The sequence below is a fragment of the Pseudorca crassidens genome, chromosome 5, assembly GCF_039906515.1.
Source record: "Pseudorca crassidens isolate mPseCra1 chromosome 5, mPseCra1.hap1, whole genome shotgun sequence".
In the NCBI taxonomy this organism is placed as follows: domain Eukaryota; kingdom Metazoa; phylum Chordata; class Mammalia; order Artiodactyla; family Delphinidae; genus Pseudorca; species Pseudorca crassidens.
This window is the reverse complement of record NC_090300.1, coordinates 13,329,277-13,343,882: the sequence shown is the minus strand read 5'-3', so window position 1 is coordinate 13,343,882 and position 14,606 is coordinate 13,329,277. Positions and strand designations below refer to the sequence as shown.

The window sequence follows — 14,606 nt, the reverse complement described above, 5'->3', positions numbered from 1 at the left end:
AATTAATCTTCAGACCTAACATAAAATAAACACTTTAAGGGCATATTATGTTGTTTCAAGAAGGTTGGGGGGAATTCATTGGCGGCCCAGTGGTTAGGACTTGGCATTTTCACTGCCATGGCCCAGGTTCAATCCCTGGTCAGGGAACTAAGATCCTCATGGCATGGCAAAAAAAAAAAAAAAACATCGGGGCAATTTCTTACTTACAAGATAGAGAACTAAGAATGAAGACAACATACAGGCAAGATTTGGAAGAGAGCAATTAACTTCTTGCATTTGGCCTTCTTTGAGAAAGAAATCAATGTCCTATTTTAAAATCTGTTACATTTTAAAGAACAAGTATTTAAATAATCAGATTCTGGTTACTCTTCTAATATTCTATAATATAGGCTAAGGAATCAATAGACAAATATATTTAAAAGTCAAGATGGAATTTAGAGACGAGGTATAATAAGAATCAGATGAGGGCCAAATGAGAACTGCTTGCTGTAGTATATGTAGCAGCTAATAAAAGCAGTAGTTTACTCATGCAAAACTCAAAATGCTATTTAAAGAATCACCTAAGCTAATTTTCTACTATTGCTAAGTAGACTGTTCTAGTAAATGACTCTATTCTGACTCATCTGACCTATGAACACCCTGATAGACTGAATTCAGAATTTAGGGCGCAAAAGGAGAGCCAATGACGGATTGCTGCGTAAACATTCACGAGCACTGAAAAACTAAATATACTCCTATGAACCTCTTTCCTAGAAATGTGAGATATAGTTAATTTTTCAAAGTCTAGATTCGCTAAGCTTCTTGCATTTGACATTTAAATATTTACTACCTAATTACTCTTCTGCCGGTTTTTTTTACTCCCAGCTTTAAGAATTTTTGTCATTAACGAAAGAAGGAAAGGAAAGAAGATAAAAACAGTAGAAACTCAAATCAATCCAATTAGGCAAAAAGACTGTCAAACTAATTTTTTAAATTACAGTATTGAACTGTCTGGATTGCATTTATCTCCCTTCCACATAAAATCACCACTTGATTACATGACAGTAAATCTTGCTCTTGTGTTTATGGAGAACTGCAGATCTTATTATGACTGGGTTGACCATCCATCTCCTTCTGCTTACTCTGCATATCTAGAAACAGAAACATAACCATTTATTCCTCCCTGGATCTTCTGATCTCAATGTATAGAGTAGGCCGGGTAGAAGAAGAGCTTTTTTTCATTGGCTATAAAAGTGAACTCTTGGGTAAGAAATGGGCAGGAATAGAAACACAGATGTAGAGAGCAAACGTATGGACACCAAGGGGGGAAAGTGGCAGGGGGCAGGTAGCTGTGTAATGAATTGGGAGACTGGGATTGACATGTATATACTAATATGTATAAAATGGATAACTAATAAGAACCTGCTGTATAAAAAAATAAATAAAATAAAATTCAAAAAAAAATAGAAAACAAAAGCCGAACTGAGAATTAAAACATTTTTGCTTCCTACCTTTCCTATACGCCACACCATTCTGTTCCTCTCTATTAGCGTGACTAATTATTTTAACTATTAATTAACTTATAATAATGATGATAATAATAGTAATTTAACTATTAATGATTTTAACTATTTTATGATATTCAAAAAAGTGGAACATTATTGCAGTATTAAGCAAAAACCAGATAAAACTGAACACTTAAAATTTTCGAGGATCTATGTTCTCTTATTTTTAAATGGTAATTAAAAGTTTCCGATACTATTTACACAATGATAAATAGGATATATACATATTGGTAAGTGCCCCAAAGGTATTTGTTTTATTTACACTCTTGCACACTTTGCTTTCTGGCTTTGTACTTTCCCTTCCATCACTTTATATCTAGTAGCAATTCCGCAAAATCACTCGGTCCATTAAAAGTTTCTTTCTTTCTGCTATAAGGAGCCAAGAATGCATTATTACATTTTTCTATGTGAGGTATGCTATTAAATAATAGCTTGTACACTAATTAAAGCAAATGTAATTGTGAGAACACATTGACATTGTTAAAGTAAATTACTCAATTTAACAGTTTCATTTCAAGTGACCTTAATTGTATTAATTGTGATACTAGCTAATTAAATTGAAGAGCATTAAATATATTGTTCTAATATGTCCTAAAGGAGCAAATTTTCCATCACATCAGCAAAAGAAAAATAATGATTATATGGACTCCCCCCCCACCCCAAAGTCTCCTACACACATGTACACACAATGGGTCAAGCAGAAAAGGTCTCACCAGACTGCATTTATCATTACTATTTTAATATTGGTAGCAGGGCATAAAACAGACCACATAGAAGTAACTGATCTTTAGATAAATGGTTAATTTTAGGACATTCTTTATGTCAGGTTAAACAGAAATTACTTCATCATTACAAAGAGTTAAAATATTGAAAAAAATTGGAGTGAGGAAACAAAGATTGGTATAGAGGACTGCAATACGAAAATAAACGTTAAAATACTCCAACTCTATGTAAATCAGATGTTACTTATTAAATGCTTAGTATATCAAGTCATAAGGATACATAGTAAAAAATAGTTATGGCCCTCATTCTTGAGAAGAAACTTAATAGCACAAGAGAGTTACATGTCACTTCCATGTAACTGACATATCACCTTCTCTGATAACAACATAGATGCTAAATAACTCTCAGTCTTTAAAATACAATCTACACTGGCTTACAAAATCCCCAGCATTTGGCCCCTGCCTGCTAGGCCCATCCTGTGCCATTCCATGTCACCCACAATGCTCCAGCCACCGTGATCTTCCTTCAGTTCCTTGAATAGGATGAGCCTATTCCTATCCTAGGAACTTCCTCCGTATGAACTCTTTCCTTTTTCTAGACTGGTGTTTCTTTCATTCTGCCTATCTGTCTGTCCATCTGTCTCCCTCTTTCTGTCACCACCTTTGCGTGCCTGGCTCGTCTGTCATTCACATGCAACTGACGTATCACCTTGTCAGAGAGATCTTCCCTGACAATCTAAAGTACGCACACAGACGCTCATTGTAACACTACCTTATCTTGATTCTTACCTAGCCTTTATCATTCTCTGCTATTTTTTTCCTCATTTTTGTACTTTTCCTTTTTTTTTTTTTTTTTTTTTTGCTGTCTCTCTCATGCTAAAATGTGAATTTCATTGAAAGAGAGCACCTGGACTATTTGTTTAATAGCCTATCCCCAGATACTAGATGATCAATGAATATTTTTGAATGAATGAATAAACGTCAGGTCTGTGACCCACAGCCCCCTACTGTGATTAAATATACGTGCCTTTATGGTCTCTATTCAGTTATTAAGTGTGACTGAAATTTCTTAACCACCATGCCAACATGTCTGATCGAAAATCTGTAAGTTCAACAAAACAGATCTATTCACAAGTCTAATTAAAGATTCAAATTGATAGCAGTGTTCTAAGCTTGGTCAAAATCAGTCATACTCTATTCTGCTGTCCTTTCTGGCCCTACTGCTGCACTAGCAGAAAACAACTAATATACATCTTTGATAAGAAATCCACTGTATGTCACTGCACCTAAATGGGTTTATGTTTTTCTAAGGTTTTAAGATAATACTGTCACTCTACATCACCTCTATAGCTCAGTTATGCCTAGACCCAACCCAAACAAACCACCATCACACAGCTTCTCATTTTTGGTGATCCAAGAATATTATAAGGCTGACTAAGCATGGTGGAAAAAATATCTCAAGGTATGGATATTCCTTTGCAGATAACTTTGCCCAAGGGGGTAGTGGTGACAGCTCTTGCAGGGCTACTGTTTCTGTCTGCCACCAGAGCAAGCAGTGAGGTCTCCTTTGCTCCTAAAGACATGGGAAATGAAAAAAATCCCAGTACAACTAAAATAACTCTTCACACAACCCCAACTCTAAAGGAACTGAAAAGGGGCCTCTCCATTAAGTAAATACTAGGAATTGCCACACCAACAGAAAACTTCAAATAAAACTAAAAACTGGATTCAATTAATGAGAAATAGGCAACACAATAAAAAAAGATCAGAATTCAGACCAGAAGACTTTTTTTTTTATTTCAAGAGTACATTTTACCAACAGTGAGTTTCATTGTTACCATTAAAATGTCTAACTTGCTAAATCTCAATCCACTGTGAGAGCACGAATACATAAAATCCATATATAGTCATCTAAATCTAACATTAAAGAGTAACTTGAAACTCCCTCGCCATTTAAATGTTTACGACTGATATTTCACCACTGCCTTTTCATGTTAATTCCATCTACTCAAGTCAGCTAGTGAGTGATATCTTGAAAATGCCTTACCACTAATTACAGATCATCAGTACTCTTCCCATCACCGAATCATAGATTTTTCTCCTTTTATAGTCTTTAACGTATGCAATTCTGAAGCAGTGACCACCTTGGACCTACTTGGAAGCTCTCACGTCTGTAGCTTCTTTAATTTTGACCCTCCTTTATCTTTCCCCAACTTTGACTGTTTTAAAATACTGCTCTCTCTATCCAATTTCTAAGCATGGAGAATTCTGACCAATCAATCCTCAGTTCTTTTCTCTTTCTTTGAATTTCTTACCTGTCTCATACTGTGAACTGATATCTCTGGAGGATGACTTTCAGATCTCTAACTCATGGCCTTTCAGACTGAAGTCTCTCATTTCCCACTTTCTTTCGGACAGTGTAATTTAGAGGAACAGGGCATGGCATGTTCTCTGCTCTTTGATGTAACTTCTACCTATTGTCACACCACGTAACAAAATCCGTCTTTAAGGAGACATTTTAAAAAACATCCATTTAAAAAAAATCCTTTTTACTGTAATTTAAGAACTTCCAAGTTGCTCTACCATTTATTTAACAATCTTCATCTTCAACAAAGCCACCATTTTCCTTAATGACTTAATAGCCTTACAGTTTTTCATCTATCTAAACTGCCATTTTCCTCCATATGTAGAGAGAATTTTTCATTAAGATGATACTTTTTACAAAACGACACAGACAGTAAAAAGATCAGTGGTTGCCAGGGGTTGAGGGGCATGGGATGGGGAAGATGAACAGGCAGAGCACAGAGAATTTTGGGAAAATACTCTGTATGACACTATAGTGACAGGTACACGTCATTATACATTCGTCCCAACTCATAGAACGTCCACCACCAAGAGTGAATCCTAATGTAAACTACAGAGTTTGGGTGATTATCATGTGTCAGTGTAGGCTCATCAGTTGTCACAAATGTACCACTCTGGTGGGAGATACAGATAATGGGGAGGCTGTGCCTATATGGGAACCAGAGGCTATATGGGAAATCTGTACCTTCCTCTTAATTTTGCTGTGAACCTAAAACTGCTCTAAAAAAATAAAGTGTTTAAAATTAAAAAAAAAAAAAAGATTTCAAACCAAAACCTATTCAAATCGACGTAGATCCAATTTATTACACAGAGCTAATGAAGGTACTGAGCTGGTTTATTGGATACCACTAGACCATGTTCCAACGAATTAACATAGTTATCAAAGACTTACATACTGTTCCCATGTCCCCTTTATGACTCCCATCACCATGCTACTCTATGCTTCATCTCTCCTAACTCAATCCCTTCCAAAACTTTCTACTCTGCCCTCTTATAAGCCCCTTCCATAACAGCAAACTTCTTTATATTCTCAAACTATCAATGAATTCTTCTGCCATCAACTTCCTTGTCTACTGTCTACCTATACTCCCCTGACAAAACTACTGCCTGCTTTTTTTTCTATTACTATCTATTTTTAGCTGTGTTGGGTCTTCGTTGCTGTGCAGGCTTTCTCTAGTTGTGGTGAGTGGAGGCTACTCTTCATTGCGGTGCGTGGGCTTCTCATTGCTGTGGATTCTCTTGCTGCGGAACACGGGCTCTAGGCGTGCGGGCTGCAGTAGTTGCAGCACGCAGGCTCAGTAGTTGCGGCACATGGGCTCTAGGGCACACAGGCTTCAGTAGTTGCAGCATGCAGGCTCAGTAATTGCGGCAGTTGGGCTCTAGGGCGTGCAGGTTTTGCAGCATGCAGGCTCAGCAGTTGCGGCATGCAGGCTCTAGGGCACACGGGGTTCAGTAGTTGCAGCATGCAGGCTCAGTAGTTGTGGCACTCAGGCTTAGTTGCCCCACGGCATGTGGGATCTTCCCAGACCAGGGATCGAACCCGTGTCCGCTGCATTGGCAGGTGGATTCTTAACCACCATGCCACCAGGTAAGTCCAACCACTGCCTGCTTTTGATTGTGGCTAAATCCTAGGTGCTGAATTCTGCTAGACATAATCACACACGTTTATAAGCTTGTATCACCTATAAATTATGATGTCTAATATCACCTTGGCGCCCAAGATTATATATTCTTTTTCAACTCAATCTAACCTTTGTTGCTCTCCATAAATCTTCAAATGCTTCATTCTGTCACTCACTATCAGCAAATTATCTCACCCTAACATATCAAGAAAGAGAAATATCAATGATATTTCACTGAACCCTCAGCCATCAAACAAATGAACTTACTGCACCTAAACATCTGTTCTCCATCCTTCCTCTCCTTCTCTCTCCACGAATCCCTCCATCTTGGCTCTAGATTGCATCTGAAACCAAGCAGAGCCCTGCCACTGCCCTGTTCCAAGTACAAAGGCCCCTCCACACCCCCTAGCTCTTGTTTACAGAAGAGCTGAAGTCTCCCAAGCTTCCCTGAGTCACAGAAGAGCAGGCTCAAGAAGTCAATGATTAGGACAATAGAGGCACAGAATCCTTCAGTGTCTGATGCACATTCCTGAGTTGTTTTACAGATACTGTAACTGCCACCAGAGGGAAAACGCTAACTGCATGATGAACAGACTGCAGCCATGACATAAGCTGCTCCACCTTGAGCAGTACTGAATGTATGGCTAGCACAATTCCAAGAACTGGCCTTAAGACAGTGGGATTAACACTATTGCTCATCATAATCTGTATCTTTGTGGGCATCAAAATAATCGTGGCTTTTTCTCCCCATATATGTAAGCAGGCAACTAAAATTGTCAGCAAAGAGATGCTACAGACCCATGTCGACATCTTCCACTCTAAGAATATGGCACCCTGTGTCAGCATGAAGAAGTTATAGAAGATGGACCTTCGCCCATAATCCCACATAAATGGAATGATGTCTGACAGCGGTGATTTGTAAGCAAATTTTTGCAGGCAGTTTGTTGCAGGAAGTAGCTCTCTGCAGGAGGCCACTTTTGTCCTGTCACTTTAGCAAGGCTATATTTTAACTAACCTCCGGCCCAAGCACACCTTTCAAATCTTTTTGATCACACAGTACTTTGCCTAACCTGTTGATTCTTTCCATAGATCAAAGAAGTAGAATTGAAGAATGAGTAATTAACAGATGACCGGATCTCTTCCCCAGCTCCCCCTTCAGTAATCTCGCAATCAAACTGTGTGAACAAAATAGCATCTAAAGAAAGATCACACCGCTCAATGCTCTGTGGTGACCTAAATGAGAAGGAAATCCAAAAAAAGAGGGCATATACGTATGCGTATAGCTGATTCACTTTGCTGTACAGTATAAACTAACACAATATTGTAAAGGAACCATACACCAATAAAAATTTTAAAAAAGAAAGATCATTTTTTGGATCTTTCCAAAAAACGGAGAGGAGTCGACAAGCCTGCACACAACGGGAGATGGCTACAAATCTGACCCCCTATCTCAATGAGTAACTGAGATTATTTCCCCTCTTTCCTTTTAAAAACTTTCATGGCCAACCAGAATCTTCGGAATTGGTTGTGGGACAGGAGCCCGCGTTCTCCCCAGATTGCCGGCTCTCTGATTAATGTGACCTTTCCGTTCTTAATCAGCACTTGTCACACAAGTGCTGACTTTTCGAGCAGTGAGCAGCCAAACCTGAGTTCAGTGACACTTCTACTAACTGGAAAAACCGTACTAAAGATCATAATAGAACAGTGTCATTTATCACATCAACTTCAGTAAACTAATTGAATTACCACCAATTTATTCATCAGTAAAGCCACGCACCCCCTTCTAGTCATAAAACTCTATGATATAGTAAGAGAAAGAAAGGAAGATTGGGACAAAAAAGTACAAGAGACAAAAATGGAGTAGGCAGGATATTCTGAATGTCTTGGATTTTTCTTAAGTAGGTTACTGAATATTTTATACATGAGCTAGAAAGAAAGCTTTGAAACAGATATTTTATAAAAAGGCATTACATTAAGTAATTATCTGAATACTATGAAAGCTGTAAGAAGGCATATACAATTGAAGCTAAAAACTCTGGCTACATGTAACAAAATGCTATTCTCAAAAGAGACCTAATAGAGGAAAATGTTCTTTCATCATGAGCAAGATTCCAAGCTCTTGTAAGATTGGAAAACAATTAGTAATTCAGAGAATACTATTTTATTAATAGGTTAAGTTTCCCTAGATCTTGATATTGTTTTTTTCCAGTTTAAAATAAAATAATTACTTTTTCATTTAATCCTTGAAAGCTCCATGCTAAGAATGAATAATCATGAGTAGCTGAACAAAACAGTTTTACTTTTTTTTATGGCTGCAATTGAATTACAGGTAACTTGTCAATTATTAATTAATACCCTCTGATCAAAGATCTTGGAATTTAAGGTGGTAATTTTTGTATATGACCAAATGCAATAGAGTACAGCATACTTTCTATGCTGCTTTCTATTTCAGAAAGAAATTAAAGCAGTTAATTCACATGGAAAATGCGCCCTAAGATTTTGCATATATATATCTAAACAGTTCTTTTTTCTGCCCTTACCCACTTTCCTCAAACATCCATGAAAGTAAACCAATGATATGTAATTTTCTCTCTAGCATACCTATGATGTGGCTATTTTTGCTAATCCTTTCCAGAATACTCAGAATCATTTAACTCAGTAATGTACAGTTTTTCTATAAATGTTAAAAATTCAGATTTGAGAAATTAAAGATTTGTTTACTTACGGAATATACAACAGGAAATTTTAAAAACTCAAACAGAAAAACAGGACTTCTACACAGGGAAACCACTGATTAAGTCCAATGTCTGACTACTTACAAAATGAGTCATTCAGTTGTGTAAAAGGCTACAAATACGTGGAGAACCCCAAGAAAGACATATATTAAAATAAACCAACATACTAAAAAGGTGGTGATTTTTCAAGTAAATATGACAACCCCATTAAAATGCAACACACGGTTTTCTGCAAAAAGAAAACCTAAGATGAAATGTATGCTTTATATAAAATATTTACATATACAATGCACAAAACCTACTACGGTTAGTAACCTTTACGGCTTTGAAGAACTAGATATTTACATATCTTTCTTCTGCATGTGCGTGCGTGTATGTGTGTTTTGTATATATTTTTAACAGTTGACAGCTGTTTTAGAGCATACAGAGATGCCAAGCTGAATGAGGGTCTTGATTACTTCAAGATTAGCTATCTAAAGTTTCTATTCATTTTAAGTGTTGTTAGTTGGAAGAGTCATTAGTCACTTCCTTGTCTTATAGAACATCAGCATACATTTACATTGTTAATGAACATTTGGGGTAAATGAATTAATGGCACTTTTAAACATCAATTCAGTCCTAATAACTTTGTATGTCATAGAAATGTTGGCTAGGATATAAACGAAAAGCCTTTTCAGTAAAGGTAACTCCTCATTCCTACAAACAATAAAGGATAAAATTAATTTAAAATGTTTTTTAACCGGTTTAAAAAAAAAGAACCTCAATATTTAATGAACTAGTCCAGAGAAAAATAGGCACTTAAGGAAAAAACAAAACAACAACAAAAAAAACCTATGTTCTAAAATAAGCATATAAACCAGAACATTTTGGTGAAAATATTTCATATACTGATAACACAAAAATATATTCACTTTTAAAATATCCACTTATCAAAGCGCTTGCAGAGTAATTTGACTTATTTCATTATGAGTACTTCTTATAGGTATGACATTTAAGAAAAAACATCACTAGGGAGGATTATATCATTCTTACCACTGAAATTCTTTAAATGCTGAAATTAGACATAAATAATTTTTTCATATTATCAAAACCTTAAACAGCAGTTTAAATAAAAACAAATATAAAAATAAAATCACGAAAATAAGTTGCATGCTATTTTCATTAAAAACAACAAGGGTATTTGTATGATGTGGAAGGTATTAAAGATGCACTAAAAACATAAACCCACTCCATAAACTCAATAGCATGTATACTACAGAAATAACTACTTAAGGTATCAATTTCTTTTTTAATTCCCCAAACAAGAGTTCATGGCAGACCTTTATTTACATCAATACAGAAAAAAAATCATATTTGAAGTATGTAAAATATATGACTAATTATAATTTCTTAAAATAGATCTTATAATCCTGATACATGTATTGAATGAAAAATTACAAATAGTTACTTGAGTCAATGAATCAACTTTAGCAAATATTTAGTGAATTAGTTGAAATAAGGAAAAGGCGTCAAGAATGCTCACAAACTCATTGTTTCCTTCTAAGATACTATGTTATCACTAATACTGAGAAAATAATACAAAGCTCTGATACATATACATTTAATACATTTTTATAGGGCAGACCCCGAATACAGTTGATGTTTTAACAACTTCACTACACAGAGCTTTAAAAGTAAAACACAAATCCCAATTATTAAAAAAAAAAACAAAAAGAATAATCAGGCAAGTGCTTTATCCTGTAATAATCTCAACTTGCTGAAGGAAAAAAAAAATCCCTGCAAAAAATCAACACCAAGAGCTTAGACTTCTTTAAAAGATGTTTGAGAAAAGGCCATTTTGCATTTCAACATTCTTATACTAAAGCAATAAACTGTTTAAGTTTATGATTTTTTTAAAAAAGAATCACAGTGCATTAAACACTTAGCTATAGCTAATGCGTCTGTCTATAATTAAAAGTTGACGTTTTGTGGAATCCATCAGTGTCAGAGCGCTCCATATCTATCCAGGGAAATGTTCTTAAAGCTCTCCCGCTCAGCCTCTCTAGAGAATGACACACAAGGCAGGCAGAGCTAGCTGGAGACCCTCTGCTATGTTTCCCAGTAACCTCAAAATTATCTGCATACAAAACTCACCTCCAGGCTTGTGTGAGTAACTCAACAAGGGGTCAATGCCCACTTCTTGTTCTTCTGGCTGCAGAGGATGTCTAGTTTCAGATAAGGAATGATACATTGTGAGAACTGGACAATGTCACCAAGAGTGACCACCTGGGAGATGAAAAATATGGAGAAAAATGATAAATTTTTTTCTGCTATGACTGGGAATAAATGCAAAATGGAAAATGATTAAATGAGCATGACAAACATTAACAAATTTTCCACAGGCTCCAGGGACTGTTACTACACATTGGTAGGCATATATGTAAAAGAAGTGAAAAAGTGGCACAAGATTTTCATTTCAACAATTTCTTCCCAAATCTGAACTTCACTGGTAACCTCTACCTCAACATTCAGTTACATTTATTTTCAGTAAACTTCTACACAAAAAGCTGAATTGTAAGTTAAATCACTGTCACATTTATAATATCCTTCATTTTACTGCCAAAATAATACACATTTACTATAGGAACTTTCAAAATATAGAAAATATAGCTAACTGAAATCATTTGTAATTATATTAGCTAAAAACACCACTGTTAACATTTCAGTTTATTCTATGTATTCTTTCTGGGCATTTAAAATACATATAGTTTAATGTGATCCACCATGCTAAGTATACCGATTATATAAATTATCATGAGTATTTTCCTTCCCATAAAAAAGTCTGTATTATCACTTCTAATGGATCCCTGGTATTCTTTATATAGCTATAACAATTGATGTAACCAATTCCTTATTAGCAAACAATTAGGATACTTTTAGTTCCCCAACACTATGAATAGCCTCACAATGGATATCTTCCAGTAATATCTCTGTGCTGTATCCATGATTATTTCCTTAGGATAAAATCCTATAAGCATAATTGCTGGACCAAAATATTTATTTTTAAAAAATAAGATTTTAAGATAAGTTTTGCCAAATTATGCTCTAGAAAGATTTGTATATAATAGAACAATTCATTTCCCCTGGACCCTCATCAACAGTGGGAAGCAGTAATTCCTTTGTCATATGCTACATATATTTTTCTCAGAGTGTGTCTGTCTTCAAATTACATATAGTTTTTGTGGAGATAGTAACTTCTTCATTTTTATGTAGCCAAATATATCTGTATCTTCTTTATGGATTCTGCCTCTGGTATTACACTTCCAAAGGCAAGATTATATAAATAACCACCTGTGTCTTCTCATTTTTTGAAGGTTTTCCTCCTCAATTCTCATTTCTATAAATAATTCTAATATTTTTTTAGAAATTAAATTGTTTTTGAACTTCCAAACTACACTAACTACTTATAATATTTTTATGTCTATAAAGTACAAATGAGAATTTGTACTTCCCAAATCAGAATCTTCCAAATAATAGACTGAGTTTGCTACTTTTCATCCAAAATAATGTAAGTAACATAATCTTTTAAATTTTAAGAGCAGGGGGGACAGGAAGAGGAAATGTGTAATGCTAAATTGGAAAAGCAAGTCCAACCAAAATGGGTATGTAATTTTAAAGGATATAGTCTCCACTTACGGAGGAAAATACCAGAGAAGCCCATGAACACACAAATCCTTGACCAGTCTTTTCCTATCACAAAATGCTCCTTTATCCTGTTTACTTAATTTCTAAAACTCTCATTTCATAAAAGCACTCTTGAACACTTTCTCATTTTTATCAGAACCCTCCAACTCTCACCCACCCTCACTCTTAGATCAGATGTTAACATCCTTTCCCCCTCAGCTTATGGTTAAAACAAAAGAAGCAGAGGGTTAGGCTAAATCAACACTTGGGAAAGCAGAACTTTTGCTGCCAACAGAGTAAGAATTTCTAAAGCCATAAATCCTAAATCCATAAAGCTAAACCATTGTCAGTTCTTGTTTCTTATGTGTACAATTAACATATATGGAGCACTAACTATACAGAAGGAACTCTGGGGAATATAATCTAGTAGAGCAGCAGTCCCCAACCTTCTTGGCACCAGGGACTGGTTTTGTGGAAGACAATTTTTCCACAGAACAGGGGGGAGGGGGTGGGGGGGTGAGTTAGGGGGGATGGTGTTGGGATGATTCAAGCACATTACATTTATTGTGCGCTTTATTTCTGTTATTATTACATTGTAATATATAATGAAATAATTATACAACTCACCATAATGCAGAATCAGTGGGGGCCCTGAGCTTGTCTTCACTTACCACTCACTGATAGGGTTTTGATACGAGTCTACAAGCAATTGATTTATTATGGTCTCTATGCAGTCAAACCTCTCTGCTAATGATAATCTGTATTTGCAGCCGCTCTCCAGCGCTAGCATCACTGTCTCAGCTCTACCTCTGATCACCAGGCATTAGATTCTCATAAGGAATGTGCAACCTAGATCCCTTGCACGTGCAGTTCACAGTAAGGTATCCCGCTCCTATGAGAATCTAACGCTGCCACTGATCTGACAGGAGGTGGAGCTCAGGTGGTAATGTGAGTGATGGGGAGCGGCTGTAAATACAGATGAAGCTTTGCTCACTTGTCTGCTGCTCACCTCCTGCCGTGCAGCCCAGTTGCTAACAGGCCACGGACTGCTGCTGGTCCATGGCCTGGGGGTTGGGGGCCCCTCTGGTAGAGGAGAGCAAAATGTAGATAAGCAATTATATTATAAAATAGAATCTGATACATTCTGCTGATCAAATGAATGAGCAGGTTAAAAAATAAAATCCTCTACTATGGAGAAGAAAGGCTCACCAAATGCCAACACCTAATGGGGTCAGGCAAAAAGCATTATTAATTACAGTTAACATCTATTAAGTAGTGAATATATGACAAAAACTACTCTAAACACTTCACATATACTCAACATTTCATCCTCCCAACAACTCAATGATGTATCTTCACCATCATTTTCATTTTACCAAAGAGAAAACTGAGGTACAGAGAGATGAAGCAATTTGCTTACAGTCGCACAACTAGGAAGTGTTGAACAGCCAGACTGTGAACACATCCTATCTGGCTCCAAAGCTCACCCTCTACTCAGTACTACACGTGGCTCCTGTTAAGTCAATGAGACAGACAAGAGAGGCATAAAACAAGGCGGTCTAAGAGGACCGGGTCTGTGAATTATTGGAACATCCATTTCTCTGCTTCAACATTTTCAAGAAAAACTGGAAATCCAGAATTTTATGTGAAATCTCTTTACTTGTAAGTGTTGGCAAATAATAAAAAAAGAAAGAAAGAAAGAAAGAAACTGTGTGGAACTGATTAAACACATGTCAAAACTGTATTTGACCATGGACAACTATTTTAATGTAAAATTCATATTCTCTATACACTTTGTCATACTCTTTAAAAATACAAGGGTAAACATTTGAAATGAGTATTGCAAGTTAACTGCCAGACTTCCTTAAAATTTCTTTAATATCCTATACTATGTTTTCATATCATTTCTCATTTTTATAGTATATACTTCTGTTAGACTTCATATACCTAAAATAT

General features: G+C 35.9%; 1 protein-coding gene across 6 annotated transcripts in view; it reads right to left on the bottom strand.

Moving 5' to 3' along the window:
• The window catches only part of TBC1D5 (TBC1 domain family member 5), a 541,587-nt gene that overhangs the window by 325,476 nt on the left and 201,505 nt on the right, over positions 1-14,606 (bottom strand). For all 6 annotated transcript variants that reach the window (XM_067737391.1, XM_067737392.1, XM_067737390.1 and 3 more), the window contains one exon: positions 11,121-11,252. In XM_067737391.1, coding sequence (XP_067593492.1) covers positions 11,121-11,217 — 97 coding nt within the window. In that variant the 5' untranslated portion in view covers positions 11,218-11,252. The remainder of the gene's footprint in view (positions 1-11,120; positions 11,253-14,606) is intronic.